This window comes from Hyperolius riggenbachi, chromosome 3, assembly GCF_040937935.1.
Source record: "Hyperolius riggenbachi isolate aHypRig1 chromosome 3, aHypRig1.pri, whole genome shotgun sequence".
NCBI lineage: Eukaryota > Metazoa > Chordata > Amphibia > Anura > Hyperoliidae > Hyperolius > Hyperolius riggenbachi.
In genome coordinates this window covers 379,405,219-379,418,063 of record NC_090648.1, presented here as the reverse complement: position 1 = coordinate 379,418,063, position 12,845 = coordinate 379,405,219, and the positions used below count along the sequence as shown (strand labels likewise).

Sequence of the window (12,845 nt, the reverse complement as noted above, 5' to 3'; positions counted from 1 at the left end):
TTCGCCCCCTAATAGACCACCTGTCATCAAAATTTGCAGATGCCTATACCCCTGAACAGTCATTTTGAGACATTTGGTTTCCAGACTACTCACGGTTTTGGGCCCGTAAAATGCCAGGGCGGTATAGGAACTCCACAAGTGACCCCATTTTAGAAAAAAAAGTCACCCCAAGGTATTCTGTTAGGTGTATGACGAGTTCATAGAAGATTTTATTTTTGGTCAAAAGTTAGCGGAAATTGATTTTTATTGTTTTTTTTTTTTTCACAAAGTGTCATTTTTCACTAACTTGTGACAAAAAATAAAATCTTCTATGAACTCGCCATACACCTAACGGAATACCTTGGGGTGTCTTCTTTCTAAAATGGGGTCACTTGTGGGGTTCCTATACTGCCCTGGCATTTTAGGGGCCCTAAACCGTGAGGAGTAGTCTAGACCTGTGAATAGGACGTTGGGCCCCTTAGCGCACCTAGGCTGCAAAAAAGTGTCACACATGTGGTACCGCCGTACTCAGGAAAAGTAGTATAATGTGTTTTGGGGTGTATTTTTACACATACCCATGCTGGGTGGGAGAAATCTTTCTGTAAATGGACAATTGTGTGTAAAAAAAAAAAATCAAACTATTGTCATTTACAGAGATATTTCTCCCACCCAGCATGGGTATGTGTAAAAATACACCCCAAAACACATTATACTACTCCTGAGTACGGCGGTACCACATGTGGCACTTTTTTACACCCTAAGTACGCTAAGGGGCCCAAAGTCCAATAAGTACCTTTAGGATTTCACAGGTCATTTTGCGACATTTGGTTTCAAGACTACTCCTCACGGTTTAGGGCCCCTAAAATGCCAGGGCAGTATAGGAACCCCACAAATGACTCCATTCTAGAAAGAAGACACCCAAAGGTATTCCGTTAGGAGTATGGTGAGTTCATAGAAGATTTTATTTTTTGTCACAAGTTAGCGGAAAATGTCACTTTGTGAAAAAAACAATTAAAATCAATTTCCGCTAACTTGTGACAAAAAAATAAAATCTTCTATGAACTCGCCATACACCTAACGGAATACCTTGGGGTGTCTTCTTTCTAAAATGAGGTCATTAGTGGGGTTCCTATACTGCCTTGGCATTTTAGGGGCCCTAAACCGTGAGGAGTAGTCTTGAAACAAAAATGACCTGTGAAATCCTAAAGGTACTCATTGGACTTTGGGCCCCCTAGCGCAGTTAGGGTGCAAAAAAGTGCCACACATGTGGTATTGCCGTACTCAGGAGAAGTAGTATAATGTGTTTTGGGGTGTATTTTTACACATACCCATGCTGAGTGGGAGAAAGATCTCTGTAAATGGACAATTGTGTGTAAAACAAAATCAAACAATTGTCATTTACAGAGATATTTCTCCCACCCAGCATGGGTATGTGTAAAAATACACCCCAAAACACATTATACTACTTCTACTGAGTACGGCAATACCACATGTGTGGCACTTTTTTGCAGCCTAACTGCGCTAAGGGGCCCAAAGTCCAATGAGCACCTTTAGGCTTTACAGGGGTGCTTACAATTTAGCACCCCCCAAAATGTCAGAACAGTAAACACACCCCACAAATGACCCCATTTTGGAAAGTAGACACTTCAAGGTATTCAGAAAGGGGCATGGTGAGTCCGTGGCAGATTTCATTTTTTTTTTGTTGCAAGTTAGAAGAAATGGAAACTTTTTTTTGTCACAAAGTGTCATTTTCCGCTTACTTGTGACAAAAAATAATATCTTCTATGAACTCACTATGCCTCTCAGTGAATACTTTGGGATGTCTTCTTTCCAAAATGGGGTCATTTGGGGGGTATTTATACTATCCTGGAATTCTAGCCCCTCATGAAACATGTCAGGTGGTCAGAAAAGTCAGAGATGCTGGAAAATGGGAAAATTCACTTTTTGCACCATAGTTTGTAAACGCTATAACTTTTACTCAAACCAATAAATATAGGCTGAATGGGTTTTGTTTTTTTTATCAAAAACATGTTTGTCCACATTTTTCGTGCTGCATGTATACAGAAATTTTACTTTATTTGAAAAATGTCAGCACAGAAAGTTAAAAAAATCATTTTTTTTGATGAATATAATAAAAAGTAAAAATCGCAGCAGCAATCAAATAGCACCAAAAGAAAGCTTTATTAGTGACAAGAAAAGGAGCCAAAATTCATTTAGGTGGTAGGTTGTATGAGCGAGCAATAAACTGTGAAAGCTGCAGTGGTCTGAATGGAAAAAAAGTGCCTTAAGGGGGGGGTAAGGCCCACGGTCCTCAAGTGGTTAAATGTCTAGATTTTTTTATTGCATAGCTTTTTATGAATCGAGGCCAATATGTCCTATTTCATGTAGGTTTTCTCGTAAAAAATCCTAAGTAAACTTACGGAGTGCAAAATGTCTAAAATCTGCAGTAGATGTTCGCATTAAGGACAAATCAGCTGGCAGGGAAAGGGTTAAGGGAAGAGATTAACTCGATTTGGACCAAAGGCTCTGGTCCATTTAAGGAACAGAGCCAGGTGTTCTTTTTGCACTTTCTGGTCACTATGGCTCACAGTGATTAGAGGGTCAGGAGCCAATGTGCCAGCTGGGATGCGCTATTGCATCCCATGCAAGGGATCGGGTGGCATTAAATCTAAGGCGCATCAGGAGTAGGCAGCCAGAAGTGCAGTGTAATTTTTACTAAGGACGGTGCAGGACTAGACATGGAGACAGGTGTCAGACATGCAGATCATGCATGAAAGGAGGGGGAGATCAAGTTAGACATAATAACAGTTAAGGTAGCCATACACTGGTCGATTGGCCTTCAGATTCGACCAACAGACAGATCCCTCTCTGATCGAATCTGATCAGAGAGGGATCGTATGGCTGCCTTTACTGCAAACAGATTGTGAATCGATTTCAGCATGAAACCGTTCACAATTTGTGGTGGTGGTGCTGCCGCCGCTCTCCCCCCCCTCCCCCCGCATACATTACCTGATACCCCATACACTAGGCTGATTCCCCGCCGATCGACAGCAGATTCGATCACTGGGATAGAATCTGCTGTTGCATCGTTCACGTTACACGCTAAATTTCGATCTATTTCGTCCCGAAATAGAGCGATCCCGTCGATCGCTACGTGCGGAAAATTACCATCGATCGCCCGCGGGTAGGGAGCGCGTCGCTAGCGGCTTTCGAGTGCCCGACGGCCGATGCAATACAGCTGCAATACATTACCTGCTCCGCCGGCGCGACTTCCCGGGTCTCCGCTGTCTTCTCCGCTCTGGTCTCCGGGTCCAGCATGCTTCACTTCTTCCTGTCTGGGGGAAGTTTAAACAGTAGAGCGCCCTCTAATGTTTAAATTTCCTGCCAGGACAGGAGGAAGTGAAGCATGCCGGACCCGGAGACCAGACCAGAGCGGAGAAGACAGCGGAGACCTGGGGGGTCGCGCCGACGGAGCAGGTAATGCATTGCAGCTGTATTGCGTCGATCGGGCACTCGAACGCCGCTAGCGACGCGCTCTTTACCCGCGGGCGATCGACGGTAATTTCCCGCACGGAGCGATCGACGTGATCGATCTATTTTGGGACGAAATAGATCGAAATTTAGCATGTAGCATGAACGATGTGACAGCAGATTCGATCCCAGTGATCGAATCTGCTGTCGATCGGCGGGGAATCGGCCTAGTGTATGGCCAGCTTAAGTTTGGTTGGAAAAAAAAAAAAAAAAAAAAAAAGGACATTCATCCATCCATCAAGTCCAACCAGAAAAAAATAAATAAGACATTGGGAAGGATATTGGCAAGCAATTTTGTACAAATGACATTCAATAAATAAAGGGAATGAAATAAGGGTTAGCAATAGGGAACGGACAATGTAATACTATGTATCCAACAGGGCTTTATGGTATTTTCCTGCTGTAAAACTGGCTATACACAAGAGGGGGTCTGGCTACCCCCACAAAATATAAGACCTCCCAAAAAATAAGCCCTAGCACATCTTTTGAAAGAAAGATGAATACAAGACGGTGTGTTATTTTCAGGAAAACACTGTATATGTAGCTGGCATCTAAATCCAATGTGCCAAAACCAAATGTACACCTAGAAACCCATAGGAAGCACTGAAAAACACAGGTTCAACAACCGTTTGCCTTTCTCCATTCTCAGTACACTGCGTACCTTTAGCATCTGGACAACATATGCTGCCATTGCTAATTCTACCAGGACAGAGTTTTAATTTAACAAGCATTGTACATCAATGAGAAAACAATATGAATCTTATTTACTGTACATATTTTAAAAGCAAAACATACGTTTATAGAAACACTCACGGATTAACAGAAACCAGCTGGACAAGAAGCAATAAAATGAAAGCAAATGTTACAATATGGCAAACTGTCGCTAGCCGCGAGGATGCAGACCGCACGTGCCCTTCAACCTCCCATACACAATCTACACTAAATGGCAAAATACAAATTCTGACAGGAAGCCCAAAACAAAAGCTACTGGAGGGAAACTGGTAGCCTGGGGGCTGAGAAGAGATCAGGAAATGATTGCTATCAGCATAATATCCTGCAGCTGTGTAAACAGAGTCAGGCAGTTACACAGGATTACCAGTGCTGAATTTGTCACCCAATTCTGCTCCCAACACCATCCTTCACAGCAAAACCCTGAGAAGGCCCCATCCTAGCATCAGCAGTATGCTGCAGTTATGAGACAGGAGCAAACAAACACAAACAGGGCTACAGTCAAGCGTGTTCCCACTTGAGCTGAGAACGGACAATTCTTGTCAGTGTTCTGCTCATCGCAGAACTGACAGTGAACGGATCCTATTTTATACAGAAGAGCCATTCACACCAGGGCTGTGAAGTCGGAGTTGGAGTCTGGGCAATTTTGGGCACCCAGAGTCGGAGTTGGAGTCATGGTTTCATAAACTGAGGAGTCGGAATCGGGTGATTTTTGTACAAAATCCACAGCCCTGATTCACACAAGTCTTATTGGAGGGCATGACCAATTTTTTGCCCTCTAAAATTGTAAGTGTTGCACTCCAGCTCTTTAAAGAGACTCCGTAACAAAAATTGCATCCTGTTTTTTATCATCCTACAAGTTCCAAAAGCTATTCTAATGTGTTGTGGCTTACTGCAGCACTTTCTACTATCACAGTCTCTGTAATAAATCAATGTAGCTTTCCCCTGTCAAACTTGTCAGCCTGTGTCTGGAAGGCTGCCAAGTTCTTCAGTGTTGTGGTTCTGCTATGAACTCCCCCTTCCAGGCCCCTCTATGCACACTGCCTGTGTATTATTTAGATTAGGGCAGCTTCTCTCTTATCTTTTACAAGCTGGATAAATCCTCCTCTGAGCTGGCTGGGCTTTCACATACTGAGGAAATTCAGACAAGGGCAAAGCTGTTTGCAGGAAGAAAAGAGCAGCCTGAAACTTCAGTGCATGAGAACTGAAGGGGGAAAGAAACACACAAATGATCTTTTGAGATTCAAAAGGAAGGCTGTATACAGCCTGCTTGTGTATGGATGTATTTTCTATGTGTGGACATACTGTACATCAATCTACTTCCTGTTTTGGTGGCCATTTTGTTTGTTTATAAACAAACTTTTTAAAACTGTTTTTAACCACTTTTAATGCGGCGAGGAGCGGCGAAATTGCGACAGAGGGGAATAGGAGATGTCCCCTAACGCACTGGTATGTTTACTTTTGTGCGATTTTAACAATACAGATTCTCTTTAAAGTTAAAAGTCCCTTACAGACATTAGATATTTGATAGCGGAGTTTCTGCTGGCAGTCTGATTTCTGTACAGACATCCTCCATCTCCTGCACCCAGGGTGTGTGGGTCACCATGAACTACTGCACCCATCAAAGCACAGGTGACACAAAAAAAAGCTGAGCGTTTGTCAATGCTCTGCACCCATGTACAGAGTAAAGCACCTTTCACACACAACAGAGTCTGCGTGCAATTTGATTAGTTGCAAATTCGCTGCACATCTAATTCAAGTCAAGGACATTGCTTTTGACCTACTTCATGCAATTTGTCAGAACCAAATTTTCTGCCCTTCCCCCATGAAAGAAGGGAGGGCAGCATGAATGCAAGCCAATGGGAAAAATGAATGCAAATTAGAAGTAAATGCTTTATGTAAATTAACTTGGTACGAATGAAAAAAAGTTCTATTCCGAAAACTCACAAAAATCGCACACAAAGATTTGGAATGAGGGCCTGAAGCTTCTTGCCTCTGAACAGGACATGTGGTCTCCTGCAGGGCTGTGGAGTTAGAGTAATTTTTGGATAACTGGAGTCGGATGATTTTTGTGCTAAGCCACAGCCCTGGTCTCCTGCCTCTTCACACCTCTGTACAGGACAACACGCGTAAGAGTAACATACAGTACATGCAACATCCAACTCCACCCCTTCTTCAAGGGACACCAGAAGTGAGAGAAGTATGTAAGCTGCTTTCTGACCATGTCCAACCCTTCATGACCACCATGTACCCATCCTCTGATGGCTACTCCCAGCAGGATAATGCACCATGTCACAAAGCGCAAATCATTTCAAATTGGTTTCTTGAACAGGACAATGAGCTCACTGTACTAAAATGGCCCCCAATGTCACCAGATCTAAACCTAATAGAGCATCCTTGAGATGTGATGGAACGGGAGCTTCGTGCCCTGGATGTGCATCCCACAAATCTCCATCAACTGCAAGATGCTATCCTATCAATATGGGCTAACATTTCTAAAGAATACTTTCAGCACCTTGTTGAATCAATGCCAAATTCAATGCCACAAATTTTGCCAGTTCTGAAAGCGAAAGGGGGTCAAACACCGTATTAGTATGGTGTTCCTAATAATCCTTTAGGTGAGTGTATAAGTAGATAAATACTTGCTCTACTTACATAACATATGTATTTCACTGTCCACATTTTGATTTTAGTGATTTTTCTATAGTAAAACAAAAAGAAAATCCTTCTTAGGATTCTCCATTTTAACTGTCTATCTTGAAGCCAATCCTGATGTCATTTCCTCCCTTATTCTCCTCTGCCTGATTGTGTATGCATTGCCCGCCCTCCTCCCAGTCTTCAGGCACTCCCACCCAGCTCTGCAATAGAAAGTGCATTGTCTCAGCATGAGAACTACGATTGCCCGTTCAGAAAATCAGAAACCTGAGGATTCCAATTGTTAATCTTTAATGTACTTGCGTTTGGAAAATCGCAAGTTTTCAATAACCAAATGGAACACAGCTGGTGTGAAATGGCCCTTAGAAACACAGGATCAGCAGGAAAGCTGGGAATTAACAATACTTTATAGCAGAAAAAAAAACCAGTTCACATCCCTCTAAAAACAGTGCATCTCTAAAAACACAGTGTTATGCAAGCAATTTTGTTCAAATGATGTTCAATAAATAAAGGGAACAAAATAAGGGTTTGCAGTAGGGAACTGATAATGTCATCCAACTGGGCTTTATGGTATGTATTTTCCTGGGGCAAAATGTACAGCACTATTTTATCAATATTAAACTTATACAACCATACAAAGAATACATGTTAAAAAACAAACAATGTTTTGTAAACTGGATAGGTGAACTCAATGACAGCAGCAAATACATTATCTGTCTGCTTGTGTACATATCTTCACAAGAGGAGGACTTCCCTTTTACAGGATCAAAAGCATCTACCATATTTTTAAGACCATAAAACACGTACCTAGGCTTAAAGAAAAAAAAAAAAAAACAGGGAAGAAAAAAAAACTAAACCTGGTGCGTCTTGTGGATATTCTCCCCCCCCCCACACCCAGTTTACTATGCCCCCCCCACCCAGTTTACTATGCACACACACCCCCCCCCTTGCACCTAGTGTCAATTTTGTACCTTTAGTGTCTCCAGTGTATCCTCCTCTGTCCCCTTTGTGTTCTCCTCTGTCCCTTTGTGTTCTCCTCTGTCCCTTTGTGTTCTCCTCTGTCCCTTTGTGTTCTCCTCTGTCCCTTTGTGTTCTCCTCTGTCCCTTTGTGTTCTCCTCTGTCCCTTTGTGTTCTCCTCTGTCCCTTTGTGTTCTCCTCTGTCCCTTTGTGTTCTCCTCTGTCCCTTTGTGTTCTCCTCTGTCCCTTTGTGTTCTCCTCTGTCCCTTTGTGTTCTCCTCTGTCCCTTTGTGTTCTCCTCTGTCCCTTTGTGTTCTCCTCTGTCCCTTTGTGTAGCCCTCTTAAGAGACACCTATGTCCCAAATGCAATTAGGTGCCCCCTGTACTCCTCTGTCCTGTCCCCGTCATATTTCTGTCTTCTTCTGTCCCTGTGCGTGTCTCTCTATGTAATTGCTGGGGAGTGTACAGGCAGTGGCTTACTGCTTAAGAACGGCAAATTGCAGAGGAGAATCGGTAATACTCTGTAGAAAAGACGATGGTAGCATCCATGCTCGCAGCGAAAGTCTCTCTCCCTTCACTTCCGCATTGGTGACATATGCGGAAGTGAAGGGAGAGAGAGGAGTACTGGGGACACAGAGGGCACCTAATTGCCCCTGGGATGCGGGCACCACAGGGATTCCTATGTATGGGGGGGGGGGGACATGGCAATTACAATTCGGACCATAAGACGCATTGACTTTTCTTATGGTTCGAAAAATACGGTAATAACTTAGTCAACCCCCAAGTTTATCTCAAAACATAGTTGAGCCTGCAACAAATTATTAATCTGAGACCTATGTTTGAGTTTTGAGTCCTATGGGATTAAAGCGCTTTAAAAATGTTAATGTATTGTATAACCTACTGCTGATGTGCAACGTAATTTGATCGGTTGATTGCACATGTACATGCTGAGAAATGAGCAGAACCAATTTATATTTACAACCACAACTGATCGCTGACTAAACGAGCAATGCCGGTTTCCAGGTAGTCTGCAGCAGAATTCATTGCCATCAATGGCTAATCCTATCATTTTGCTCAGCTTTTCTGATCCTGATTGAATGGACCACCCTACTAGCTACACTTCACACCACTAAAGGTGGCCATATATCAGACTACTTGGAGACCGGTCGACCTTCAAATTCGCTCACTCTAAGTGCATTTCTATATTTTTTCCTTCTGTCTAGTGCAAGAGTTCAGGTCCACTTTAAGGTCCCTAAACATAAAGCAGAGCACGTGCATCAGCCAGGCAGAGTGCTTACCGTAATGAGCCATCCAAGTTGGACTTGTGGATGAAACTGAGCTTTGCATCAGCCCAATAGAGTTTCTGGTCTTCATAGTCCAAAGTGAGGCCATTTGGCCAATAAATGTCAGTCTCTATAATAATAGATCGCAGTGAACCGTCCATTCCGGCACGCTCAATTTTTGGCACCTCACCCCAGTCTGTCCAGTACATGTAGCTGCAAAGGGAGAAAAAGAAACCATCAATTAAAGATATCTGTAATCAAACAAAAGCACCATCACTGCAATAACAAAGCATTCCCTCACAACAGTAAAGAAATCATATCCTGAACCTAGCAGAGGTTTCCAAGATAAAGGAACTGCTTTTACCATAGTTTCTGAGCAGGTCAAACGGCTTTATTTTCTCCTGCGTGTAAATTGTCCAAAAAATGAAATGTCAACCTTTGCATGGTGCTTTACTCCCATTGTACTCAAAGCACTTGAGAGCTGCAGTCAACTCAGGGTGCACGCAAGTAGACCACTGTGGAGCCTTGTGGAGTCTTGCCCATAGACTGGTTGAAATCCTGCTACTGGTTAGGTAGCAGGATTTCACACCTGGTCTCCTACATCAAAAGATGGTGCCCTTTAAGGGAACTGAGCACCTGCTCATGAAAAAATATAAAATATACCTCCCCATAAATGAGGTTCATGATAGAGTAACATTAGGTTGGGGCAGGGGATAGGGTGACAGGTATTTATCCATGTTCCTCTAACACACCTCCCCAAAAGTAAGCAAGCAATAGAGCCCCATCAGACAGAAATAAAACGTTCACAGGTTATAGCATTTCTCATGTTAAATAAAAATCAGTTTGATATGGTGTGTGATAAAACTGCTAAGAGCTTTGTGAAAGCCATTAAAACGGAGCAAGACCAAGACAGAGACCTGACAATGGTTGTAATCCTCTCTCAGTTATCCAAAATCATAATGAAAGTTTTGGGAGGAGTAAGGGTTTAATATATAGGAGGCAGTATATTCCTGATATAGTATAGTGGTTAACAGGTTACAGTCATAAGGTGTATCCTGGCAAGAACACTACTTGCATGGAGTTTGAATGCTCTCTGTATTTGTGGAGGTTTCCTTTAAGTACTCCAGTTTCCTCGCACATCCCAAAAACATGCTATAAGGTTCACTGGCTCCCTACAAATCAGCCTAAACTGTGCAGGGCTCATCTGCGTGTGACCCCATTGAGGGACCATTTGTGATGTGAACTATGTGAGGTGAACTGTAAAACACTACAGAAGAGGCAAGTGGGGTATAAAAAAATAAAAAAAAATAAATAAATAAAAATGCAGAGTGTTAAGCTGCCCATTTACTGGTTGACTTTTTTTTTTTCAACGGTCTAATACGGTGCATACACGACTCGATTTTGCAGCTCGATTGATTCCGCAGGCGATTATCTTATCTTCCGCTCGTTTTTTCTTATCTTTTTCCATTGTGCTCAATGCGGAATCGAGCTGCGAAACGATCGGGCAGGAGATCGGACATGTCAGAAAGTATCTATCAAGCTATCTAAATGGCTCAGAATCGAGCCGTGTATTCCCAGCATTAGACATGATGTCAACATTGAATCTAATGAAAATCTATTGAAAGATCACAGCTTCAATACAAAATATTGATTGTCATACCGATCAGACATAGAATGAACATTTCCATTCCTTTATGCGACTGCTCCGGTACCAATGTATACTTGACCGACCTACTAATCACGTAGTTGTGGGTACCTTTAACTGACAACTCCAAAACCTCCAGTAATCCTAATTGGAAACCTGTTAGTAGAATATGCAGATCAAACTGGCACCTTCCTGACCTGGCTGGACTTGTGAATGTAAGTCTGGGACATACATTGGATATTATGAGCCCCAAGGCACCTCAGTTTATACATCCACATTTTTGACAAATTACTTAAGGGATGTCACAGTACAGTGCCAGTTGGATAAGCCCACAAAAGCACACAAGGAGTTAACTGCCCTTCTATAAGAAGAAAGGGGTTTGTGTTGAGCTGGAGGATTATGTTGCAAGTAAACGCCACAGACAATTCACCTTTGTAGTTGACAAAAGTTCAGCCTTGGGAAGACAAGTTGAAACAGACAGCTGTGCCACCTCCAATTAGCAAGTCATTATATAAAATCACACAGCTTGTACAGTAAACCACAAAATTTGTTCTACTAGGATGCAAAGATAAACACAAAAAAGGACCCCTCCAACACCATCAATGACAGATCAATGGAGCCCAACACACTCAGAACAGGTATTTGACATGTTAAGTTTCCAGTATACAGGAACATATTCATTGGTTGAAAACTGGTAGAGGTGATCAACAGACTTCAATACAATAATACAATGCAATAACATTTGTAAAGCGTTTTTCTCCCACAGGACTCAAAGCACATACATATGTCTCAGATCAACAGGGTTGCAGGCTGGATTGTGTTACAGAGGAAATAGTCAGGTGTTCATAAATGCTAGACTAAAAAGGTGGCTTTTCAATTGGGATTTCAATGCTTCCACGGATGGAGATGTGCTGATTGGGTGTGGCAAAGAGGTCCAAAATATAGGGGCAGCATGATAGAAGTCTCAGTCTTTCAAATGTTTTGAAGTGATTTCAGGGGGTGACCAAGTTATTAGATTCTTTTGATCTAAGATTGTGGGGGTTGTGATGCAGTTGCATCAAGTCCTTCAGCTATCCAGGGCTCCTATTGTGCAACATCTCTATAGATTCCTTGAAGTGGTTCTCTCAACTCAGTCATAAACAGTCATTCTCAATGATCAATCTTTCTAGTCTGAGGCAAAAAAAAAAACAGAATCAAGTTCAATCACCACGGGTCCACCTAAAATATACAGTGGTCATAGCGGGTTATATCATCTCAAAAGCACCCAGAAACATGTTCATTAGGTGTGATTCTCAACCGTTTCAAACATTTCTTTAGGCATTTAACTAAAACACTTTTTGACCCGTAATGCTTTTACTGATTAACCGCTCTTTTTAAATTTCAATACTAACTTTGCTGGCTTGTTTACACCTAGGGCGTTTTTTGCATTTATTTTTTTAAGCGCCGGCGATTTTGAAAATTGCCCTATAAAGCTCTTGTGAAATGATTCCCTACGAGAGTGTTTACATCTGAGCGGTTCGATTCCGATCCCCTCACCAAAGTGCTTCCTGCACCATTTTTGGGGCAATTTGCATATAATGGCTGGTATAGGGAAATCGCAAAACGCTTGAAAAAGCTCTTGGTATAGACATTTTTCCAGGGCTTTTAAGAATAAATACATTGAATCTATTCTTTTCAGGGTCAAATAGTTCACTTCCCGACTTGCATCAGGAAGTGAAAAAACAAATCGTTCTGCAAAAGCGATTTAAAAAGTGCTTTACACAAAATCGCAACGTGCAAGTAAGCGCTGGGAGGGGAGAAAAAATCATGCAAAAATATTGAAAATCGATGGAGTCAGCGATTTTAATTTTAAATGTGTACAAAGCTTAACTGATTGACAGAAGTTCAAGTACCCTCTGAACCCAACACAAGTACCTAACTGAGGTAAGCAAGTGTGTGTTGATAAAGCTGTACGGTAACGTGCTACCAAAGGTGAGAGTACAGCATAAATACATGATACATAGAAACATCTGTCTGGTATTTACTTATGTCACTCCATTACAGGGGTTTTTCTCAATACCTGCTA

At 42.2% G+C, this 12,845-nt stretch overlaps 1 protein-coding gene across 1 annotated transcript in view; it reads right to left on the bottom strand.

Moving 5' to 3' along the window:
- Window positions 1–12,845, bottom strand: part of LRP6 (LDL receptor related protein 6) — a 158,468-nt gene that overhangs the window by 92,972 nt on the left and 52,651 nt on the right. The window contains exon 3 of the mRNA XM_068277320.1: window positions 9,151–9,348. Coding sequence (XP_068133421.1) covers window positions 9,151–9,348 — 198 coding nt within the window. The remainder of the gene's footprint in view (window positions 1–9,150; window positions 9,349–12,845) is intronic.